The sequence below is a fragment of the Populus trichocarpa genome, chromosome 6 (assembly GCF_000002775.5).
Source record: "Populus trichocarpa isolate Nisqually-1 chromosome 6, P.trichocarpa_v4.1, whole genome shotgun sequence".
In the NCBI taxonomy this organism is placed as follows: domain Eukaryota; kingdom Viridiplantae; phylum Streptophyta; class Magnoliopsida; order Malpighiales; family Salicaceae; genus Populus; species Populus trichocarpa.
In genome coordinates, this window is record NC_037290.2 from 171,370 (window position 1) to 196,556 (window position 25,187).

Here is a 25,187-nt window from a genome sequence, read left to right on the forward strand (position 1 = left end):
TCTCAGTGAACTCTTACGTAATATATACAGATCACCCTAAAACCATTATGGCTGTAACACCAGCATAAACAGGAAAAATAGAAATAGAAGTTAAGCCTCACATTCCTGTGAAGGCCTTCTTCCCAACCAGCAAAAGAACCAGCAGGGATCACTTTCAAGACATTAAATCTCACGGTCTTGGATAGTGGCCTGCATTGCCCGATGATAAGATGATCACCTTCCTTCACACGGAAGCGGCATGGAGATATCAGATATATGTGCTGGAATATTTGAATGCCTCTTGTCTTATCTTTGGTATTTCTTGACCTAGTGAAGAAAATTCCGCCGGACAATGATGCAGGTCCTCACCATCTTGGCACCATGACAAGTTCCAGCTAATTAAGATACGACCTCGAATAGAAACAGTGCCACTGAAGGGGCATTTCTTATCAATGTAAGTTCCTTCAATGGCTTCTCGGGGAGTCTTGAAACCCAATCCGACACTCTTCAGAATCTGTTTCCTCCTTTACCAGGCCTCTTTCCTTTCCTGGACTTCTTTGAACTAAGAAACACTCTGGGTTCTTTTAAAAATGTCTTCCCAGTCTGCTCAGCCATGACTGAAAGCCCTTTGTTTTCTCTGGAGAGCTTTGTTGACCAATAGTCAAAGTTCAAATCTCATTTTCCTTACGATCTCATTTTAATTATTCTCTTTATTCTAATTAATAAAACTTAAATATAAAGATAATGTAGTCTTGTATAAATTTAAAAGAATTTTTATTTAAAAAAATTATATTAAAAAATAATATAAAATTATTCTCGTGATCTTATTTAATGACTTAAGTTTTTGAGTATTATAGTTATTTGATATAATATTAGAATCTTGTTGATTAAGTGATTACGAGTTCAAATTTCATTATCTTCATTCTAATATATTATAAAGTAATATAAAATTATTCTTGGGACCTCGCCTAACATAAACCGGGCCGAGTTTCAATAAAAATAAAAGGAGAATTATATATAAAAAAATCATCTTAATCTAATAAGTTAAGATGTTAGTGAAATTTTAAAAATAATTTTATATTATTTTTTAATATAAATTAAATAAATTAAAAATTTGAGACTTGAGTTGATTTGTAATCCATTCAGAAAAAAAACTCAATCGATAAAACTATATTTTCTTTTTAAAATTTATTTTTATTTTGGATTGAGTTTAATCGATGAAACCATACACGATTATAAAAATGTAACAAATCAAGTCAGTAGTGTCTCCCACAATACGTAGCCCAAAAGATACAAACATTTATAAATCATTAAAATAATCTGCACCAATTAAGTATTGTCTATGTGCACCGGTTCTTTAGGGATCGATCCTCTCTAGTTGCAAGGAAGAAGAGAATTCATGATGATTTGATTATTATATCTCAATTAATTACAGGTTCCATTTCTTAATTAGTCATCCAATTATGTATCAATTCTGCTCATCATCCATTCAATATATAGTCATAATTGGTTTAATTAGTGTGAACGGTCGACACATGCACCACCTTCTTTTTAAAAGAAATATTTAGAGCAATATTTGAGATCGAATACACACACAGAGTCAACTGCACATTTCCAAGAAGCAATTCTATTCAATATGATAAAAGTCTACGGTCATCATTTCATGAAATTTCCACACATGTGGTTACGAGCTAGGAACAATCCTCGATCGGATTGCAAACTCCATTTTTCAAATTTACTTGACGGATTCTGATCATTTGGCCCTCTTTCGTGCGTGCATGGCTTTAACCAATCAATATCGAATTCCAATCTCTCTACCACTCAACAAGTTAAGATTCCTAACTTGACTTTTGAGTTTTAATTTAATAGCTTAGATTATATTATAATTATCTCTATTAGTTATTTCTCACTCCTTAAAGCCTTTATTACGCTAGGAAATAAAACCATATAAATAAATAGATAATGTGTATCAAACATTCATTAAAGCAATAAATAAATAAATAAAATAATAAATATTTTTCAGAATTTTTTAAATCCAAGTACTTATGAATCGGCATTTATTGCTTTTTATTTATTTGTTTAAAATTACTCTCCAAAGAGCTGACCATGAGAGGTTACGACCCTTCACCACTTGGTTGAGCCCAGACGCTCTCTGATGGATCAAAGATATTTTCTACTGATATATCAAAGATATTTTACCCTAGTTAGATTGTAAATCAGATATATTTTATCATGATAGGACTGTAAAAGATGATTGTATCAGGTTCAGTTTTTTCTCTCTGGTTACAAGGACTAATCTAACTAAAAAAACCTTTTTTTTTCTAAAGAGTATAATCAATCTCTCTCTGAATCAACACTAATTTAATCATCAGAGAATCCCTAGATAGATAAAAGAGGACCTTTTGCAGGTAACGACATTGTTCTACTTGTGCTTTCACCATGAAAGGGTGGGTTAGATTGCTAGAAATAGAAGATTAATGACTTTATCTCGGGCCCAACCTTCAAGCCTACGGGATAAAACAAGACTTCATCATTTGCATCATCTATGGAAAAATTATCAAAAAGCCATTGATCACTCCTCCGAAAGCCAGGTTGTTATCTTTCCTAATTACCATCGGATTTGGAGCTTTAAAGTTTTGAAAGATTTTTGGAAGCCAGGCTGTTATCTTTTCTAATTACCATCGGATTTAGAGCCTTAAAGTTTTGAAAGATTTTTAATAAGTACAAACAGGATGTCAGTTCAAACCAAGTAACTTTAGAAGTTATTGCAAACCAATGGCTTCATTGTTATTATCATCCTTAATTACTATCAGAGTTGGGACTTCGAGATTTCAAAACCTTTAATGGCTACCAATAGAGTGTTAGTTCAATCCATGCAATTTCAGGAGCTATTGTTAACCGAGGACTTCTACCAAGCTTGCAGACCTAACATGGTAGATAATCCCTAAGTAGGGAGGTTACCTTTTCTTTCACCAATTATATTTTCACAGTAACTGAAGGAACTATGTTTATTTGGGAAGACTGCTTTTGACGACTACCTAGAAACCTTTCATCAGAGAAACATAATTCCCTCTCCTCTTTAGAGCCCCAAACAAGATAGAAATGTATTATGGTTAATGATTAGAAATGTAAGTTTCTTGTATATGAATTATATTGTTCAAAATAACAAATTTTTTACTTTTCAAGTCTCAAAATCTTAACAATATGGGATGAATAACTCTCTCTAGTGCGATAACACATTTACTCTAGAAGTAACGAATGTCTCACTAGTGTTACGACACAATTTACCTTGGAATGGATTGACATACCCTCCCTAATACGATTGCACCCTTATCCAGGGATAGGATGGACACTGCATCAGCAACGGGGATGGATACACTCTCCCTGTTAAATCTTTCAAAGATGAGATGAATTTACTCTCTCTGGTGCGATAACACATTTACTCTGGAAGTAACAACCGTCACCCTAATACTACGACATAGTTTATCTTAAAAAGGATTGACATACTCTCCTTAGTACAATCATATCCTCATCCAAGGATGGGATGAATGTTGCATCAACAACGATGATAGATACGCTCTCACCATCAAATCTTTCAAAGATAAGAAGAATTTACTCTCCCTAGTGCGATATCATATTTACTCTGGAAGTAACGAACATCTTCCTAGTACTATGACACAGTTTACCTAGGAAGGGATTCATATACCCTCCCTAGTGCGATTGTACTGTTATCCAAGGATAGGATGCACGATGCATTAGCAACGAGGATGGATATGCTCTCCCCATCAAATCTTCCAAAGATGAGATGGATTTACTCTCTCTAGTGCAATAACGCATTTACTCTGGAAGTAACGAACGTCTCCCTAGTGTTATGACATAGTTTATCTTAGAAAAGATTTATATACTTTTCCTAGTGCAATCACACCCTTCTCCGAGAATGGGATAAACGCTACATCAACAACGAGGATGGATATGCTCTCCTTATTAAATCTTCCAAAGATGGGATGAATTTACTCTCCCTAGTGTGATAACACATTTACTTTGGAAGTAACGAACATCTCCCTAGTGCCACGACATATTTTACCTTGGAAAAGATTGACATACTCTCTCTAATTCGATCACACCCTCCTTTAAGGACTGGATGTACTCTACCCAAATGAAGAAGTTTCTAGTTCTCTTAGGAACAATGCCCATGAGGCCTTCTATGGACTAAAATCAAAACCATTTAACATCATTTCCTACTAGAAGGCTTCTTAAGGATCCATAATGAATACACCCAAAGACATCTATAAATGGTATCTCTAGCTCATTGTTTCCAAAAAGATAGAAATGTTTTATCATGTATGGGTGTTGGACCTAGAAATGTTTTATCAAGTATGGGTACTGGACCTAGAAATGCTTTATTAAGTATAGACATTGGACCTAGAAATGCCTTTATCAAGTATGGGTGATGGACCCAAAAACTCTTTGTTAAGTGTGTATGCTAGACCGAAATAAGAACTTTACATAGAGACTAAAACTCATGAAAGTAAACAAAAGATCAAATAATTGTATTATAAAAGTGCGATGTATATAAAAAAAGAATACAGATGTATACGGAGGAGTCTAAAGATATAGCCTAGGCTCCTTAGCCATAAACTCCCCCTGCTGAGTCGTGAAAGCCCTCAGAAAGACATATGTAAATTCCAAGACTAGGACTATATGGAATGTTGCACTAAAGTCCACATACATCCCCTTGAAGAGATTGAAGAAATACAAGTTGGACATAGCCAAAAATATCTTAAGCTTAGTCCACAAATTAACTTAGGAGTCCTTAGCTTGAAGGAGCTCCTCCCTTAGGGGAACCACCTAGTTGTAGGAGGCTAAGTTTTTTCTCTCGAGAGCTTGGCTTGAGGGTAAGACCTTGCATTTGGTCTTTTAATATGAAATAAGTCACCTCGATGCTCCACAGTTCAACCTTTATAACGCCTTTTTCCTCCTAAAGGTAGTCAAAGACTACTTGATTTTCCTTATTTGCAGTCGCATCCCTCCTCATATAGCTCCTTTTTGTCACCTAAAATCTCCAAAAATGGACACACACCATAAAGGTCTGCCGAATGAGAATGTTAAAAAAAGAAATCACTCAACTAAAAATGAAAAACAAGAGGTTTCATCCCTATATTAAAAGCTATTTGGCTAGTTAACACCAAATAACGATGAAAGCTTTTGTCATACACCTCGAAGATGTTTGAAGGGATGGTGTGGACTCTCTTTAAAACTCTCACAACCTCGAGACCAGCATCCTCGAGGCATGTTCTCCCTTCAACCATAACCTCTATCAGTTGCCCTTCCTCATCCATCAGAGTTGGAAAATCAAATGGATTATAGCCCAGGGCTAGATCAACAAAGATGTCCTGGAACCCCACGATGATGGCTCCAATGAAGGTCCCAGCTGCCGCTTCATAGGCTAATAAGGCAGGAAATTGAGGCGGCACCCACGATCACTGCAGAGGAGACAATTCCTTTTTTTTTTCCTAGGATAAGAGAAGATTATGAACCCCAGCTTCCACGGGGGTTACGGCCTCTAACAGTGTCTCCACGGAGACAAGGCCTTCAAAGGCATGGAATTCCATAAGAAATGGGGATTCTTCCCTCCTTTCTTCGCTTTTGTCTTCCCCAACGACCTAAGATGAAGACCTTGTGGGTAGACTATTGATAGGAAGCTTGCATAACACCTCTCCTCCTCCAACTATCAACCTTATAGGGGCAAACGAATGTTAGATCCTAAAACATACCAAAATAATAAGACAACATAACATGATGACTTTATGCCTTGCAAAATGGCCTGGTAATATCCCCTAGTCATTTTGTCAACTTCATAGTCAATTTTGGTTGAATCTAATACGACGTAGTTTTTATCCTCGTCCGAGCTCAGACAAGGCTTATTGTTTATTTGTGGGGAGGAGTCTTCCAATAAAAGGAGCAACCCCAGATTTGTTGCAGTCCTCCATGGAGATCGACAACCCCGTCATATCTTATGACTAGCCACCCCCCCTTCAATTCTTGGCAAAGTTGGGTTTATTGATCAGTGTGAAGACATTTGCAATGGGCTCAAGCCCAACCATTCTACAAAATTTTTCAAAAATGGACATGAGTGTCCACCTGTTGGGATGGGTCTGACAAGTTGACAAACTCATCATTTATAGACGCAACCAAATGCTGATCTCAAACACTCTTTGATTAATTGAAGATATTTTATCCTGATTGGACTATAAAATCAAATATATTTTTTCTATGGTGAAGCTTTCACCATGAAAAAATAAACTAAATTACTGGAACAGAAAATTAATGTCTTCGGGTCTGTTTGTGATTGTGGTAGTGGTTCAAAGTGTTTTTTTACTTAGAAATGCATCAAAATGAAGTTTTTTATTTTTTAAAAATTATTTTTGACATTAGCACATCACAACGATATAAAAACATAAAAAAATAATTTTTAATAAAAAAAATTAAATAAAAAAAATAAATAAATTTCAATCACGTTTCAAACACACCATTCATCCTAAAGCCGGCCCTGCCTTGTAGCCAACGGTATAAAACATGACTTCATCGCTATCATCATTCTTTCTATTCTTGATTTTTCATGGGCACGTCTCTCCATGAGTTTAGTTATTAATTTATAACATGAGTCTATGAATAGGTTGATGTAATAGCGATGAAGTCACCCTCACGACAATTCCATGAGCCAGGCTGTAATGCGACAAGGACACGGCAATTTGTGCCCTTTAGCAAACAAATTATTCATCCATGCAAGAAATAAATAAATAAATAATAGAATTAATTTGAGTAATCAGTGCTCTATGGATAGTAGTAATTATTATCAAATACATTCTTCAACGACGCGATGAGCAATGTCTGGTATGAATTTATTTGACTTCTTTTTCTGATTTTTTTAATATGTTCATATTAAAAATAAATTTTTAATAAATAAAAATATATATATTATTTTAATATATTTTTCAAAATAGATCTAATATGCAGCAGCAGCAGGCATGATTGTTGCCTTTGATCCTTAAATAATTATCAATTACATAGAATAATTGATGCAACATTGTGAGATATATATTCCATGCATTAAAAACCCTCTAAACCCAAGAAATTCAATAGATATTAACCCGTAAATAAATAAAAATATTTTGAACTTATTAAAACTCAAAATTCATGTTTAGAGCTGGATATAGAAATTCATTCGTACATATTCTATGTTAACTTAAGCCGCCACCGTTTATTTTGCCCTGATAAAGAATGATGGATGCGTGGACTGGCACATGGCGCAATCACAGTGTGTGAAAATGTGACTACTGACTTTTGAGTATTTTTGGAGACTAAAGTAATATTATTTTGTTTATTCGGAAGAATGATGGATTATTATATTCTCCTTCACGCGCTACTGTATTTTCTATACATATATATATATATATATATAAAGTATAAACCATCCATAGTACGGGCTGTATTATTTATCTATCTACAGTTCTACACTGACTGTACAGCAAAAGAGTAAAGACATGAGGGTTTTTGCTCATTGGGTCTGCGCATGTCCATGAACCTAAGACGTGGTTTCTCTCAAGACAACTTGTAATTAATTATTTCGGTAGAAAAGTCAGTGGAAGTGCTGTTAGAAGCAAGAGGGAGGGGTTCCTGCCACTAACTATGCTCCATGGTGGACTTTGAAGCAATTAGTTGTTGGTGATTCCGCGTGGAAAATATTCACTACCCTTTTCAGCGCAAGAACAAAATTCTATAAATTTAAACAAATGTTTCCGTCTCCGATCAGAAAAATAAATCCTCGACTAATGCACTGGGTTTGATAATTTTAATAAAGATAACCTCAATATCATAATATTTATTTTAAACTATGATAGTTTTATATAAAATAAATTAATTTAAAATTAATTAAATATTAAAAGATGAAATTAAAAATAAAATCTAAAAAATATTTAATCGAAAAAAAAATTTGGATGGTGGAATTTAAAAATAAAGAAACTATTTGATATTATTATTAAATCCGATCCAACGAATCAACCTTGAAACCTACTAACTCAACTCCTTACTTAGCCCGATTTTAAAATTAATTTGCATGTAAGTTGTTTCTATATGATCTAGTCGACTTGACATGTTTAAAGACAACTCAAACAACCAATAAAAGCGTGGTTTGACTCTAAAAAGTATTTCAAGATATTTTCTTTTTAATAATGTGAAAGCAAAATATTAAATTGACCCGGGTTTTGCGGCATAACTCGTCAAACTAGAAAACTATATCATATACTTCACTGGATTTAAAAATTATTTTTTTATTTAATGATATGATAACAAAAAATAGATACTTAAAAAATCAAGTATCAACAAAATATCACAACAATTATTTGAGATTGTGATAACCTTATATAAAGCAAACTAAAATAAATTATAAAGATCAATTTAAAATCAATAAAATATTGAAGGATAAAATTGAAAAAAAAAAAGAAGCAAAAATCATTCAATAAAGACAAGAAAAAATTGAAAGTTAATTTTTTTTAAAAAAAAGATAGAATTTTTTTAAAAACATATCTCCTTTACTATTCATATGAACGATTAAATAGATGGAAAAACCCCCAACTTTTTATTATAGTAGTTAATCTCTAATTAAATTGAAGACTTTATCTCATCAAATTAGATCCAAAATGAATCTAGTCAAAAAAATATATAAGGATCAATTTAAAAAGAAAAAAAGCATTAAAAAAATGAGATGCTTCGCTGCTTAACATAATCCAAGTTTTTTAGATGCCTAAGGTAATATATAACATGGGTAATTAATATATAAATATAGTCTATAAATAGATGATGTAATATTGGTGACCTTACACACGTCAAGGACAAGGCAATATGTCCACTTTAACAAACAACCTTCTCCACACACACACACATAAAAAGAAGAAGAAGAAGAAGAAGAAGACGGAGAAGAAGAAGGATTAATTAGAGTAATCAGTACTTTATAATTAATACTAATTATTATCAAATACATTCAATTTATACTACATTTGCTATATATTTTATATATATGTTTCATGCATTAAGAACGCGTCAACCACATGGGCATGCATGGTGTGAATTTATTGTCCAAGGTAAAACACGACTTTCCGTGACATTTCCATCTTCTTCTGAAGTCTAGCCCTTTCTATTCTTGCTTATAAAGTGTGAAAATGTCAAGAAATTCTAGAGCAAGCTTTGAATCTCTCTCCCTCTCTCTCTCCCTCTCTATACATATATAGACACGCTTGTTTCTTTTGGCTTTCCAAGGAGAGGATCGAGGGGTACATTGGTCGATAATTAAAGTCTCAACTCTTTGAATCATATCAAAACTGATCGATGGCAATGAAGGTACGTACGTAATTAGTCACATCGATCTTTTGGCACTAGAATTGACATATACATATGTATACATATAAAGTCACGTTGTATGTATTAAATTAATTTATGATCATGTCTTTTCTTCTCCTTTAATCCTTTTGAAAATCTTCCTGCTCGGTTTGTACAGCAAAAAATAGTGTTCAAGGTACAGATGAATTGCGAGAGATGTAGGATTAAGACGCTCAAGGTTGTGTCGGATGCAGATGGTAAGTTTTCAAAGCTTGATGACTCCAAAAGGCAAACCTTTGCGTTCCCTTTCTGGTGTGTGTGTGAGAGAGAGGTTGACTTTAATTAAAGGTCAAAAGTTGAATTTGGTGTAATACTGTGGCAGGTGTGGATTCTATGGGATTTGAAGGAGAGAGGAGGGAGAACGTGGTTGTGATCGGAGATGGAGTTGATGCTGCTACTTTAGCCAGCAGGTTAAGGAAGAAAGTTGGGCACACTGAAATTATCAGTGTTGCCCTAGCGAAGTGAAAGACAGACAAGGCTACTAGCTCCAACCTTAATTAGCTTAGCTTTCATGAAAGAATTAAAACTATTCTAAAATCTTTGCTGTATAGGATCATGTGGCGCAAAGAGATCTGACTGCAATAAAATTTGCTTTGTGTTAGTTCGGTCCCTACTACCCTATAGAATAGTTTTGTGTTAGTTCGGTCCCTACTACCCTATAGAATAGTCTTCTTTGGAGTTGACTGTATTGTAGCCCTTATAAATTCAATAATAATAATAATAATCCATTTCCACCTTTAGTGTACTAATTAATTAATTCTATCGTTTTTCATAAAGTCTTAATATTATTTCTCCCGGCTTTTTCAGTACATACATACTAATTATTAATGGAATGCTGTTTTTGTCTTGGTTTCTCATTCTTTTGTTTTAAATCCTTCATCATTATACACATTTCATAATTTTCTAAAGGTAAGAAAGATAATATTTTGAAAAAAAAAAAATCAAAACGTAATCAGCTTACTATAATTAGCTTTTTATATATATAATTAATGTAATATCTGAATCAGCTTGTGCATAACTCATCATTATTAATTTTATTAATTAACCATTAGAGCTTTCATTTAATTCACAGTGAAACAACCTTTGCATATGGTTGTTAATGATGGGCTTCATGCAGATTGTTTCATCAGTCCTTGGCCATTATATTTCAAGCAACTCACACTTGGAAAAGATTTGGAAAAGATAAGGAGTTTTTTCAACTAATTAAAAAATTGCACGTTTTCACAAAAAAAAAATCTAGAAAAAATATATTTTTTTTTAAATTTGGCATTTAACCTTATAGCTAGGTAGGATTTGAATGCATTACTCAATCCCTCAAAATGTGGATCGATGCTCCACACTTCCTCAACTCCTTCTTTAAGACTTAATAATTGGGTCACCATGCATGTTATTAATCCCACTTTGATTATAATCAAGTTGATCCCACTATATGAATTTCTGGAAATGAATAAGAAGCAAAATCCTTGGCTTTAACAAATTGTTTGATCACTAGCTATGAGTTAGTTAGGTCACCTCCACCCATCTTATAATGAATGATTCACGAGCTATTGAGCTCTTAAAAATGGAAAATATGGATGGTGTTATTTGTTATTGATTTAGTGCCTTATGATATTGTTGTAACCTTTGCTTTTTAAATTATTTTTTATTTGAAAAAATATCAAATTAATATTTTTTCGATATGTTTTGATGTGCTGATATTAAAATAAAATAAAATAAATTACTCTAATATATTTTCAATTGAGAAACACTCAAATAAACACTTAATTAGTGATTGTAATAATTAAAGAATATCGCGGCATGTAATATTATAGTCGACTTATCTAATATATATATTAGAGAAAAGAAATATTGGTTTTTAATAAAAAAAAAATGAAAAACTTGGGTTAAAATAACAAGGATTAAAAGCCATTTGGAGAAAGAATTTTGATGCTAAATTTAATCGTGTAACCTTCAATAGATATTTACCTGCTTATAAAAAAATAATTTTAAATCTAGGATTACTAACTTGTTTTCCTTTAAAAAAAAAATGAAATTTGAAGATATATCACTAGCTACGGTAGCCGTGTAACTTCCGAGAACTCAATCCATACGCGACGGTAGAAATAAATGAAAGGTTGTCGGGTAAAAATGGTGTGATGGTGACCACTGACCTCTGTTCTGTTGAAGCTGTGTCCTTTCCTTACTCGGTAAGGACACGGCATTCTGCACTGCTTAAGCAACACAAGCTTGCTTCTCCCCCCAAGAAAGCCTTTTCTTTTCTTTTCTTCTTGTTGAACAGTAGTGATGGTCCATATATAAACAAACTACTACTTGGAAGTTCTTAAGTTAAATATTTGAGCAAAATTGGGAAGTCCTGAACATGCATGTATGTACTCATGTATAGGATTGATTTGGATTAATAATAATTAGTACCATAAAATTAATAATTAATTGGATATATTTTCCATGCATTAATTAAGACCGAACGCTCCAAGCACAGGGACTTCATGGTGTGATTCACGTTTATGCTGGTAAACCAAGCAAGTCCGACTTAATTTCCACCCTTGTTTAATTGTAATTAATTCTAGCTATGCGTGTTCCAAGGGCCATATATACGTACAGCGACTCAATATATATATATATATATGAAACTGAGAGACCTAGCTAGCTAGCATATATATATATATATATATATATTTTTCCTTAAAATTTTTAATCAAAACTGATCAAACACAATGAAGGTATTACTTACTATTACATATCTTTTGGCAGCTCCGTTTTTAATTACAGTCACATTACGTACTACAGAACTAATTAGTTTACGATGTCTTCTTCTTCTTCTATTTTGTTTTTTGATTTTTTCTTGTTGGGCACTTGTGCAGCAAAAGATAGTGCTCGGGGTACAGATGAATTGCCAGAAATGCAGGAGGAAGGCACTCGAGGTTGTGGCAGAAACGGATGGTAAGTGTTGAAGCTTACAAATCAAGAGGCTATTTTTCATAATTTTTTCCCCTTTTGCTTTCTCTGGGGTACAGGCATGTGTGTGTATTTATCTAATATAGCTTTAATTATTAGAGATTAATTAAGATGTTTGATGTCAAATATTAATTACTGTGGAATGCAGGTGTAAGTTTTTTGGGATTAGAAGGAGAGAATAAAGAAAAAGTAGTGGTGATTGGAGATGGAGTTGATGCTGCCAAGTTAGCCTGCAGGTTAAGGAAGAAAGTTGGACATACTGCCATTATCAGTGTTGCACCGACGGATAACTAGACAAGGCCCCATTCCAATACTCTTATTTATTATTATTCCTTTGTGGCTCAGCTTTCTTGAGAGTAGATTGTCAAATCTCTGTTTTATTGGATCTTGTGTGGTGATAAGAGAACTTTTGATCGAAATTATAAGATTTTCTTTTATCATTTCAAGAGAATTATTGTTTTATTGTATCTTGTTTTGTTGGCAATGCTAGATAGTTTTGTATAAGTTGTTTTTTAAAGTATTTTTATTTAAAAATATATTAAAATAATTTCTTTTATATTTTAAAAAATTATTTTTGATATAAAAATATTTTTTTTTTCCAAAAATCATTAGATGGAATTTTGGATCTAGTAGGATTGGTTTTGGATATATACAATTGTATGGAACCTAATTTTTGATACTTTACATATTATAAAACCGATTTATTTATTGTTTTTTTTTATTCAAATGGGTTGGATAAATTGGGTTAAGTTAATTTATTTTTATAGATATTATAGATATTCACGAGTTAGACTTGTATTGCTAATTTTCATGGATTTGTATTTCGAGATGAACCTACAACATGGACTGTAGTTGAGTAAAGGTGTCAGGACATTCTCAATGTTAGATTTAATTTTTTATCAGGCACTATCATTAAATTCTAGTTACCTCCTCTTTCTTTTTAACAAAGAGACATTTTTTTTTTGTTATGTTAAATAAATCTAATAAAAAGTCCAGTAATAAAAATTTTGGACCCAAATGGGTTGGATAAATTAGGTTAAGTTAATTTATTTTTATAGATATTATAGATATTCACAGGTTAGACTTGTATCGCTAATTTTCATGGATTTGTATTTCGAGATGAACCTACAACATGAACTGTAATTGATTAAGGGTGTCAGGACACTCTCAATGTTATGTCTAATTTTTTTACTTTGCACGATCATTAAATTCTAGTTACCTCATCTCTTTTTTTAACAAAGAGACATATTTTTTTTGTTATGTTAAATAAATCTAATAAGAAGTTCAGTAACAAAAATTTTGGAAACAAAATATTTTTAAATAAAATAAAAATAAATACCTAATCCAAAAACTAGCAAATATAAAAACAAAATAAATATGGGGTATATAGGTTCAAGTGGGTTGACCAGGTTTCAAAAATCTTGACTTGTCATCTAATCCGTGATATTAATTTCTTAAATTTTTAAATTTATTATCATTTATTATATTTATATTATTTGATTTTGATGAGTTAAGTTGAGTAATATAATACCTATATTATTTATGAGTCGGTTTTTTAAAAACATGTAAGCATTTCTTTCCACCATATATATATATATATATATATATGTTAATTAGTTAGTTAATTTGATGCCTACATCAATAAACAATTAGTTTTCTTTTGAGTAAATTTGTCAATATGAAAATCTTTAATAGCATGACTTTCGTTGAGCATATAGATAAATTATAGGAAAATAATTTTTGTGAAATTGTGATAATGGAGTTCGACGGAGAAGTTTTAATGTGCTCTTTAATCACTCGAGTTTTAACTGTAACTGTAAAGTCTTGAAAAATTCTACTTCTTTCTTTTACAGTGCACTACGCGTTAATGCTTTTAAAAAGAGCTCTCCTAACAAAAATTGTTAGCTTTAAGGAATATTGGCGGTGCCCCACAATTAATTATAATTAATGGCTGATCACAAGCTAGAGACATGCCCAGTAACCAAGTAATATAGGTTCATCAATGATACTCCAAGCTCCATCAATGGTAATCGTGGATTCTTACTAGTAATTGGTGATGATTATTTTGGTTACGTACGGGAAATGATGAACTAATATGATAACAGTGACTTCGTCGTCTTGGCAAATTACGGTGTTGCTGAAATCGTCAATACATGGAAATGGTATGGAAGACCTCAGTGGACTGCGATACCCTTGAGTAAAGATGACAAGTTTGCACATGGTGGTGAATCAGAATCTCTCTAGAAAAACAACACATCGGCACTGACCCCCCACCCCTCTTTTTTTGACATGGACACCTCGTCCGCCTGGAACTAGCCATGTGCTAATGCTCTCCTTCTTCAGTCTATATATAGTCGAGTGAGAGTGAGCCCTTGGTACTCTTTTATGCTGTTTTCATTAACTTCTTTTTAACGTTTGACATACTCTGTTTGCGTTTCTTTTCTTCTTCTACCTGGAGATCACACGAATCATCATCATCCAGGACTGATCAAACAGAATGAAGGTATCTATGTCTAGTTGCTTTTATATACAGAGACCATGAGTTCCATTCTTGCATTGTTAATTTTTTTCATGATCAATTAATTGGCAGCAAGTGATCGTGTTCAAGGTTCAGATGGCATGTGGGAAAAGCAGGGTCAAGGCTCGCACGGTGGTGGCAAAAGCTTGTGGTATTTATTGAGGAATTTTCTTAACAGATTTTTCTTTTTCCTACTGTTTCTGGTAAAGAATTAATTACACAAATTTTCCTCTCAAGATTTTCTGGAATGGTAATTATAGTGTTTATTAAACAAATTAAGACTCCCTTTTGCACTCTTTGGATCTTGCATCTCAAGGTTTCAGGTTTTTCTTCTTCTTCTTCTTCTTCTTCTTTGTTTTTCAAAGAAAGCATTTAGGGAGGGTTCATGCCTTGATTATGGGATTTGGGGCCAGGCATGTAATGGGTAGTAGGCTTGGCTGATCAATGTTTTCCTCTTTGATTCGCAGGAGTGAACTCTCTGGCATTACAAGGAGACGACAGAATCGTGGTCTCTGGAGATGGGATTGATGCAGCCCATTTGACATACTGCTTGAGGAAAAAAGTTGGGCATACTGATATTATCAGCATTATGCTCATGCACCAGTAAACATGTCAATGCTACCTACAAATGGCCATGTATATATCATGACCACATCATTCATTATAGTATATATTTAGCTTTGATTAACCTCTAAGTCTATTCTCTGGGGAAGCTTTAAGATGTTGATACAGAAAATCAGCAACAGTAATTAACTTCCTGCAGCCAGTATTTCCTTTTCTTTTCAACTATGTAGTACTCTACTTCTAATCAATGAAAAGTGTAGCTTTGTTAGCAAAATTACTTCCAATCTCCTTACAGGGTGCATGGGATCACAAATATTCACATTATGATCAATGGTCAAGTTAATCAATCTGTCACTTGATGAAGTTATCTGTTTGGTGTTTTACAAACCATAATCTTGATTAGTTAAGGATTAATTAATTAATCTTAGATTCTTAGTCAATCTCAAAATTAACCTCCAAAAACTGCCTCACTTGATGGACTATCTTCCAAACCCTCTGGAGGAAAATCCTTTGTACCACCCACCAGCAGCCTTTTACATTAGTCAATCTGAAGTGGTTCTACGCCACATCATCTTAGACTTGTCTGCTGACAGCGAAGCCTTGAGTTCCCACTCACCCCAAGCGGCAGACAACAGGGCTGGTCAACGCAGGCAAATCTTTTTTTAAGCCAAAAGATATCAGAGCTGGCTGCTATTGTTACATGTGGGGGGCTGTGTCCTGGCATGAATACAGTGATCAGGGAACTTGTTGTTGGGCTCTGGGAGTTGCATGGTGTGCCTCGGATATATGGGATCACAGCTGGTTATAGAGGGTTTTACTCTAGGGACTCTAATCCAAAGCTTGCGCAAAACCTCTAGAGGCGGTTTTGATCATAATAAAAGTGTGTCAGGTCACTTCTCTCAAATTCGGCTACATTTTGTGATTTTCTTTGTTAAAAGTTTAAATTTTTCAATGTGATCATAATCAAGTTGACTGCTTTTTCGTATGTTTGGTAGCTTCCAAAATAGTATTACTTGATTCGGTGGGAAATCTTCTGAACTAGAAATTGGTGTATATATGCTACATCACATGCTTTCTTCCCATAAAATAATTCACGATCGAGTCTATGATATTATTTTTGTTTATCTTAACAATCATCTATATATCATGATTGAGTCCATGATACATTACTAAAAATAGTATAGTAGTTAGGCATCGTTTTCAAAGCCCTTTGAGTTTCATGTTAGTTGGCATTAATCACTTTGGCTTTGCCTGTTATGATAGCAAAGTCATTGGCTTTTTGTGGTTTCTAGTAAAAACAACGAGAGTTTTACTTGAGTGAACTTGTGAGAGAACGAGTGTTTGAAAAAGTCTTCAATTGAAGTTATGGGAACCATTCCATTCTCCAAGCCTGTGCCTTTTTGGTTGAGATTATTATTAGCTGGAAATAGTTGTTTAGCCAACAATATCTGTATACATCAATATCCATTTGAGGGTTGGAGAGCAGCAAAGAATGATCCTTGCTCCAAAAGTCCATAAATTTGTGTTGGTCTATGCAAAACCTGGAGAAAGTTTCATCAAGTGTCCCTGGAATTGAAAATGGTCATGGGTTTTGATTGACACTTGAAACCCAAGTTTTGATAAGAAATTCTTGAAATTTCACCGATTGAAACTCTAAAAATCTCATCCCTTAATTGGTTTATGGCAATTGGCATAGTCATTTTAACAAATCAATTCAACATTGTTTTATAATAACCGACTTAAATCATAAATTAGCGAATTGTCTTCATTGTTGTCCTGAGAGATGACCCTGTTCTCTGTTCTGCCTGATATACTTGATTAGTAATTGGCATTATGTCTTATTAGTTCTTGTTTTTGTGCTTTAATAATGATGCTAGACGGGGTCTTCCCTTTCTTCAGTATTTTACTTAAGGATAGGTGTATATAATTGGAGGAGATGGAACTGTGCGTGGAGCTGTGAAGATATCTGATGAAATTGATCGCCGCAAATTAAATATTGCAGTCACTGGAATTCCCAAAACAGTTGACAATGATAGGCATCATTGGCAGATCATTTGGAATTCAGGGAGCAGTAGAAATGGCCCAGTAAGCAAGCCATGCAGCTCATATCGAGGCCGAGAGTGTAGTTAATGGTATTGGCCTGGTGAAACTAATGGGTCGAAGCACAGGTCACATAGCCCTCCATGCCACATTGAGCAGCCGCGATGTGGATTGCTGTCTAATTCCTGAAACCAAATTTTACTTGGAAGGAAGAGGAGACCTTGTTTGAATTTCTTGAGAAGCAACTGAAAGAGAGTGAGCATACTGATGTCAGGATTTTTCAACGAATTTTATCACAGTTGGTCTAGCATATGAGCAGACACGAATATTTCACTTATGTTCCCTGGAAAAACGAACCTGAAGTGCTGAAATGATTATAGATATTCCCCCCCTGCAGTATCTGGCTTTGTCATGGGATGGCTGGCGTAGCAGTAGCTTCCCTTTTTGCTTGTTTGGGCATGGCCACTCCGTTGAATCAGTTGAGACTTTGCTAACCAAATTGAGATAATGGTTTTGGCTTTTGCCTGCTAAAGTTATGGCAATGATTTTTCACTAATTATTGAATTAATTCATTTATGATATCCAATCATGCTCTCTTTAATCATTGAATGTGCGGTTTTTGGGCCATACATGTGAATCTGCTTTTACTAATCCTTACAAAATCGCAAGTCATGTTTGCAATAAGGAATGATCATCATGTGGAGTGACTGGGAGCTTACATGGAACTTGAAACAAGCTTTTATATTATTCTATTTGAAAGTGCCCAATTGAAACCTCATTCCAATAAGAATTGGAAAAGAAAGAAATGGGAAGGATCCTAGAGAGAAAAAGAAAAGGTCTCTTCTTTGATTGCGCTGCATGAGGAGATTGGGGGGGTGGATGGTCTTGCTTTGACGCTCTTTTATAAAGAAAGACAGAAATTCTTTAACTGGTGCCGCGGATTGTGACTGCATACGAATCAAGAATCACCTCTACGTGGCCTGCAGCCTAGTGAAAACAATGCTTCTACTTTTCTATGTTTTCAAAAGCTTAAAACTGTCCACTTATAAATCTCCCCGATGAGTAGAATCTGATAGCAACCAGTTAGCATTTCTGCTGTTGGTTTACACTGCTTTATAGCTCTCGCACACATGGGTTTTCAATTCCAGCCATCTTGTGAATGTTCCATGGCCACAAAAAGTGTGTAGAACAAAATCTGGGCTTCAACCCTTTTGCCTGCCTGGGATTGTACGCCCATGCCAAAAGGGCGAGAGAACTGTGCAAGCAAGCATGAGCCAACTAATGACAAGAGGTAGTCGAGAAGATGAACACAAGCCCTGTTACCATCAGCATCCAAATCTGCATGTTCCTAACATCCCACATTTGGCCCAGTTGACAAGGGTGTTCATTCTCATGTGGAAGTCGGTTTCATTTTGCTAATTTGGCCTTATTAGGCACCACCAGAAGGTTTCAAAATACAATCAAGGTCCTTAATTAACACACAACTACTAAACTATCCAGAATCAAACTGTGAGACGTCCTCTCATTATCATGTAACCTGCACACTAATCCATCCAATCTCACAATTACCAGCAGACCAACTAGCACAGATTCCTTAATTCTTGATGAATTTGGACTTGACTTTTGTCTGTTGAGTGAAACTTAGGCCAAAAGGAGGGCGCCTGAGTCATGCCAGAAAAGTTATTAAACCAAGTCTAATTTAAGTTATTAAACCAAGTCTAATAAATTACAATAGTGTTGAAATAGTAATTGTTTTTTTAAAATATTTTTTTATTTGAAAATATATTAAAATAATATTTTTTTCTCTTAAAATTTATTTTCACATCAACCTATCAAAATAATTTATAATTATTAAAAAAAATTAAAACAAAAAAAATTCATAATCGCTACTTAAACAAAAAAAAAGAAAAACAAACAAACAAACATACTTTAAATCCAAGTTCTGAGGTTTACCATTAATATTCGAGTTAATAAAAAACGATGGTGGTTAAAAAAAAAAAGAGTCAAAATGATGTTGGTGTGAAAAACAATTTAGGTCAGGCTTTATCCGGTCAATTAAATTATAGGTTAAACGGCTTATAAGCAATTCACACCCTATTTTCTTTTAAACTGGGCTCTGATCAGAGATCCAGCATAGACTTTCTGGGCCGGGCCTGAAAGAGATTAAACATAGAAAAATACCATTAATTAATTAATTAAGTAAGATATACTCCGGCAGGTTCTTACACTTCACTCTTTCAAACAGTTACTAAAACCCAACATTGCTCTGCTCTTGTAGCACTTTATCAGTTGTCATCACTCTCTTGCACTCACCTACGAAACCGTTTCAAGTTTCACCTCCCTGTCGCATTCCCACTCTCTTCCTATGAATGAATGATTGCTATAGAAGGGAACCCATAAAGCTCTCTTCTTTTTTGCAAGAACAAAATGTCAAGGTTACCAAGAACTCTGCTTTATCTGGTTTTTGTAGTAATATTGCTATCAGGGTCATTTCCAGTGGGAGAATCAGCTATAGGAGTTAATTGGGGGACAATTTCATTTCACAGGTTGAAGCCTTCGACAGTGGTGGATCTGTTGAAAGACAACAAGATAAAGAAAGTGAAGTTGTTTGATGCAGATCCAGATGCGCTAACTGCTTTAGTGGGGAGTGGGATTGAAGTCATGGTTGGGATTCCTAATGAGATGTTGGCTGTTCTTAGCTCTTCAACTGATGCTTCTGATTTGTGGGTTAGGCAGAATGTTTCTAGATATGTTGTTAAAGGTGGTGCTGATATCAGGTTCTTCTCTCTCCCTCTCTTTCCCTTGCCTCTAAGTTTTTATTGTTCTTGGGCCAGTTTGATGTTTGAGAAGAGCTGGGAAATGAATGAAAAGGAAAATGCTTTCTCTCTCTCTCTCTATGGATCCTGGCCTTTATTTTGTTTTAGATTTTGAGTGGATTAACATGGATAAGTGCAAGGCAGTACTATGTAAAGTAATTCATAAGGAGATTATTTGTTTGTTATTGAATTGGGTTCTTTGCCAAATGTAGCTTTGCCTCTACTTCATGGTGCCTATGAATAGAGATAGTTTGGTATTTTTCTCAACTTTCAAAAGGAGCATTAGGGCTGCTACAAGGCAAAGTTGGTACATCCAGAGATACAATTATCTTGGAGCCTATAGATGAGAGATAGACCTTAGTTCTTAATTAACATAAAAAAAACCTGAAGTTTTCAGGAAATATGTTACAAATGCCATCAAGTAATTCAGTAGAAATCAAAGCTGATCAGGGGTAGAAAAGGCAAAGTGGAAGGCGAAGCTGTTACTTGTCGGTGAAAATCTTTGGTGGCATGATAAAATAACTACAACTTTGAGATGTGTTTGGGTGCATACTTGCAGTTTTAGTAATTTACTTGTGGATAGAATGCTATGATTTGTAAATTCTTGAAAAGTTTGGTCATTTAAGCCATGCCCCCATTGTGCATGGTCGCATAAAGCACTTGGCTTTTGATTAGTAAAATCCTGCTCGCTTAAAACACAGAATCTATAGTAATTGCAACTTCATTATTTTGTTTCATAAACTGTCTTGATACCGTCACCTCAGTTTGAACTTCTAATAGTCCTATGCAGCTGAAGTGTGTTGTTTGTACTTTCTCAACAATGAGACATTGTCTTTGAAAGCATGGGTTGCCATGCCAGATAACATATGCCGGATAGCAAGCTTCTTGCACAGCTCCTCTTCCTAGGATCTAGACAACATTGCTCATGCAATAATATATGGCATCTAACTATCCTTGAATAGCTATTTTTTTCGATAACGTTTAAGAATTTAGGAATGAGAACCAGATAGCTCTGCATGAGTTAAATGAGAATTTACCACTCACTTGTGACAGCACATAGATTTGGGGACCAAGACTTTCATATTCTAAAATGAATTTATGCACGTTCAGAACTCTGATTAGAGCATCTGTTAACTGAAATTTGCTTCTACTGTTCTATGCATTACAGGAATTCTACAAACATTTCTCACTAGATACTCTCTTATCCCATACAATGACAGGTATGTTGCCGTGGGAAACGAGCCATTCCTCACAAGTTACTCAGGTCAATTTCAATCTTTTGTTGTCCCTGCTCTGCTCAATCTACAACAGTCTTTGGTCAAAGCAAATCTTGCTGGCTATGTAAAGCTAGTTGTCCCTTGCAACGCTGATGCTTATGAGTCTTCTCTTCCTTCTCAAGGGGCATTCCGACCTGAACTAACTCAAATTATGACTCAACTTGTGTCCTTCCTCAACTCAAATGGCTCACCTTTTGTTGTGAATATCTACCCATTTCTTAGCTTGTATGGGCACTCAGATTTTCCACAAGATTATGCATTCTTTGAGGGGAGTACCCATCCTGTTACAGATGGGTCTAATGTTTACTACAATGCTTTTGATGGGAATTTCGACACTTTAGTTTCAGCACTCAACAAACTTGGATATGGTCAGATGCCCATAGTTATCGGGGAGGTGGGCTGGCCAACTGATGGAGCCTTTGGTGCAAACCTCAGTGCAGCAAGGTTTTTCAACCAGGGGCTCATAAATCATGTCTTGAGTAACAAAGGAACCCCTCTGAGACCACGTGTCCCTCCCGTGGATATTTATCTTTTCAGCCTACTTGATGAAGGAGCAAAGAGTGTACTTCCTGGAAACTTTGAAAGACACTGGGGGATTTTCTCATTTGATGGCCAGGCTAAATATGCACTGAACCTTGGTTTGGGTAACAGGTTACTAAAGAATGCGAAGAACGTTGAGTATCTCCCATCAAGGTGGTGTGTGGCAGACCCCTCTAAAGATCTGACAAACGTGGCCAACCACATGAGAATTGCCTGCAGTGTTGCAGATTGCACAACACTTGATTATGGTGGATCGTGCAATGGAATTGGGGCAAAAGGAAATATCTCTTATGCATTCAACAGTTACTATCAGCTCCAGATGCAAAATGCACAAAGCTGTGATTTCGATGGGCTTGGGATGGTGACATTTCTAGACCCATCAGTTGGTGATTGCAGGTTTCTTGTTGGAGTGACTGATCATAAGAAATCAATAGCTTTCAGACCAACTCATAGGAGGACCACCATTTGGACTTCTATCCTGTGGTGGGTGTGGTTCTTTCTAATGTTGTAAGAAGTTTCTTTACATGGGTTTTTCTCAGTCCCCTGTCGGAAACTTTTAGTATTGGTAGATACATTTGGACATAGACAAAATAAAAAAATACTACAGTTATTTAGATATATTCAAAATATTGCAGGTTGTTGTTATATGTAACAGTATATCAAGTAGGAAACAGAGTAGACTCGTATGTATCGGATATTTATCCGATCTTGAAATTATATGACCTTATTTCTCTTTATATTTTCGCTATTTTATTGTGTGTCTTGTAACTGCACTCTGATTTGTGATCCAGTCATATCAAGCATGCACAATGCATGAAACCGTTTTATGTGATGAGACCTCCTGGTCGAGTTTATTAGAAATTCCCTTCGCATTAGGTATTCATTACTACGCGGGTAAATTCTTCGATAACAAAAAGTCGCATTAGGTATTCATTACTACGCGGGTAAATTCTTCGATAACAAAAAGGTAAAATTACAAATGATAGAGCCTCTCATTCAGAATGGTAGAAGAAGAGTGAAGAACTTCTGCATGTTGCAGAACGATGCTCCAATATTCCTCAAATTATTCTCAGCATATAGTAAATTTATTTGGTCTGCAACAGAAGACAATGTAAGCAAGCACATAGATACTGCCACATCCACACCTCGTTGTTTTGTTATGTTGCGACGCAACAATTCTCTCCTTTAGGGCTACTGCAGCATGTTCGTGCACAGCGAATGTTTGGTACCTTTCCGACAAACAAGCAGCAGCGACAACCTTCAAATAATCATGAATATTAGTGCAACAAGCTCAAAAAATAAACTGAATCAACAACGAACCATGAGCAAGCATAATAAATTTAGTTTACCTTGAGGATAATACACTTGCTCGGTTGCCAGCAGACGAGGAGCTGCTGTTGCATTTGCACTCACAGCAATGGATGCCACCACAAGGAGGCAAGTGAAAGCAACCAACATAGTTTCCTTTCTCACCATCTTTGCTTTCTTGCACAATATATATCAAGGGAATATATAATGTTTTTGGAATGAGAAAGCCTTGTGTATAAACATTCTATTTATACTACAAATTTGTGTACAAGTCAGCAAAGATATGAGCAAGAGGGGTGACCTGTTTGCTTGGGCTACCAAGTCATCCACTAGAGTGAAATCTACCAAACTGCCTCATGGGCATTTTTTGTCCTTTATCTTAAAAGAATGAGTCATTCGTTAGCTTGTACATGCAAAAGTAAGTATGAGCTGCAATTTCTGACCTTGTGAAGACTTTTGAAGACTTGTTTGCTTCACTACATGCTCTAACACAAGTTGGGCAATAACTCTCTGTTTTTTGTCCAGTCTTCGGGCTAAGATCGAGTGTACTTTGAATAGAGCACTCAAACCACACTGAAGCCCGCAAAAGGAGACTTTCTGAGCATTTTTCAGTTGAATCCTTTCCTACTCATAACTAGAGCACCATGTGTTTGGCCGACATATATCAAGTGGATAACTTCCTTTGCTTCTTCCAGCGTGCTTCTCATCACGTTAGCACAACTCTCAAAAATCACCGGAGGAGCCGACATCGTATTAACAAAGTAGAGCACAAATTTGTCAATATTGATGCTGAGGCCTGCATCGTATTAACAAGTCAATTAACCACCGTTAGCTGTTAATTACTTCACCTACATGTCATATAAGAGTCAGGTTTAGCAGTAAACTGCAATCGTTCCATCCTTTTCCATGCTACAGTCAAGAACCTGTCTTTACAAACTAAAATTTAGATTTCAACAAGTCTTTAAACAACTTCATCTTTGCACGTTTAACGTAACTTTTGAGCCACAAAGAAATTATTTATTGTTGCTGAAAGTTTATTGATGACTTGAGGATTATTCATGTTGTTTCAAGTAGGTTTATTTGGCAGAGAGAGATGGAGGCTTGGATTTAATCTGTTTTTATTCTTATATTATAAATAAAAATATTCGAAAAAAACTTCATATATATTTTAAAAAAATCTAGCAAACTGGAAAAAAAAAGAGAAAAAACTGTTGGATTTTAATAGAATAAAATGCAAAAGCTAACAAATATCAAACTTCTTCTAAGAACTTCACTGTTTTATTGATGCTTACTGAAAAACAATGAAAAAGAAAGCTTTAAATGCAAGTAACAGCAACATTATCTCCTGCTGTTATGTAACAGAAAGTAAAGGATAATGACTAAACAACAGGATTATATCAATCCTAACAGAAATTGATAAATTCAAATAGCAAGTGTTTTATTAAAACTAAAATTCATATTAGCTTCCACATAAGCAGATTCCACATCAGTAGCTTCTGAGACATTAATTCAACACTCCTCTTTGGCTCTGAAGCTGCAGACTCCAAGTCTCTGTCTAAAGAATTCATACTTAGCTTGAGGAAGCCGCTTGGTCAGAATATCAACATTTTGATTTTCTGTTTTGGCAATAGATCAGCTGTATTTCACCTTCTCTTTGAACTTCTCTTAGGAAATAGAGTTTCAGTTTGAAATGTTTTGTTTTGCCATGAAACACAGGATTTTTTGCAATTGAAATTGCAGCTTGATTGTCTACAA

The 25,187-nt window shown here is 34.8% G+C and overlaps 4 protein-coding genes, 1 long non-coding RNA gene and 1 pseudogene across 7 annotated transcripts; 4 read left to right on the forward strand and 2 right to left on the reverse strand.

Moving 5' to 3' along the window:
• Window positions 1-97: 97 nt before the first annotated feature.
• Window positions 98-651, reverse strand: LOC112327852 (40S ribosomal protein S11-1-like; annotated as a pseudogene).
• An 8,516-nt stretch (window positions 652-9,167) lies between these two features.
• LOC7489189 (heavy metal-associated isoprenylated plant protein 47) lies at window positions 9,168-10,148 on the forward strand. Its single transcript, XM_002307806.3, has 3 exons — window positions 9,168-9,375; window positions 9,533-9,611; window positions 9,737-10,148. Exons 1-3 carry the CDS (start codon window positions 9,364-9,366, stop codon window positions 9,877-9,879), a joined length of 234 nt encoding a protein of 77 aa, XP_002307842.2. The 5' UTR covers window positions 9,168-9,363; the 3' UTR covers window positions 9,880-10,148.
• A 1,898-nt stretch (window positions 10,149-12,046) lies between these two features.
• LOC7458460 (heavy metal-associated isoprenylated plant protein 47) lies at window positions 12,047-12,820 on the forward strand. The gene is made up of 3 exons (XM_002307807.4): window positions 12,047-12,134; window positions 12,276-12,354; window positions 12,518-12,820. Exons 1-3 carry the CDS (start codon window positions 12,129-12,131, stop codon window positions 12,661-12,663), a joined length of 231 nt encoding a protein of 76 aa, XP_002307843.2. The 5' UTR covers window positions 12,047-12,128; the 3' UTR covers window positions 12,664-12,820.
• A 1,509-nt stretch (window positions 12,821-14,329) lies between these two features.
• On the forward strand, window positions 14,330-15,725 carry LOC127905441 (disease resistance protein Pik-1-like). Of its 2 annotated transcripts, none has more exons than XM_052453686.1 (4): window positions 14,330-14,733; window positions 14,828-14,872; window positions 14,960-15,038; window positions 15,355-15,725. In XM_052453686.1, exons 2-4 carry the CDS (start codon window positions 14,867-14,869, stop codon window positions 15,492-15,494), a joined length of 225 nt encoding a protein of 74 aa, XP_052309646.1. In that variant the 5' UTR covers window positions 14,330-14,733; window positions 14,828-14,866; the 3' UTR covers window positions 15,495-15,725. The 2 variants fall into 2 exon arrangements, with proteins under 2 accessions (XP_052309646.1, XP_052309647.1); XM_052453687.1 differs by having other exon boundaries at window positions 14,330-14,727.
• Window positions 15,726-19,710: 3,985 nt separating this feature from the next.
• Window positions 19,711-22,861, forward strand: LOC7458463 (glucan endo-1,3-beta-glucosidase 6). 2 transcript variants are annotated; one of them, XM_024604339.2, is made up of 3 exons: window positions 19,711-19,926; window positions 20,038-20,268; window positions 21,528-22,861. In XM_024604339.2, the coding sequence occupies exons 1-3, from the start codon at window positions 19,919-19,921 to the stop codon at window positions 22,633-22,635; spliced, it is 1,347 nt and encodes a 448-aa protein (XP_024460107.2). In that variant the 5' UTR covers window positions 19,711-19,918; the 3' UTR covers window positions 22,636-22,861. The 2 variants fall into 2 exon arrangements, with proteins under 2 accessions (XP_024460107.2, XP_002307845.4); XM_002307809.4 differs by having other exon boundaries at window positions 19,711-20,268.
• A 170-nt stretch (window positions 22,862-23,031) lies between these two features.
• Window positions 23,032-23,650, reverse strand: LOC112328027 (uncharacterized). Its single transcript, XR_002982606.2, has 2 exons — window positions 23,474-23,650; window positions 23,032-23,382 (listed from the first exon to the last, which is right to left on the reverse strand). It is a non-coding gene; the product is annotated as an uncharacterized LOC112328027 (long non-coding RNA).
• Between the last annotated feature and the right edge of the window lie 1,537 nt (window positions 23,651-25,187).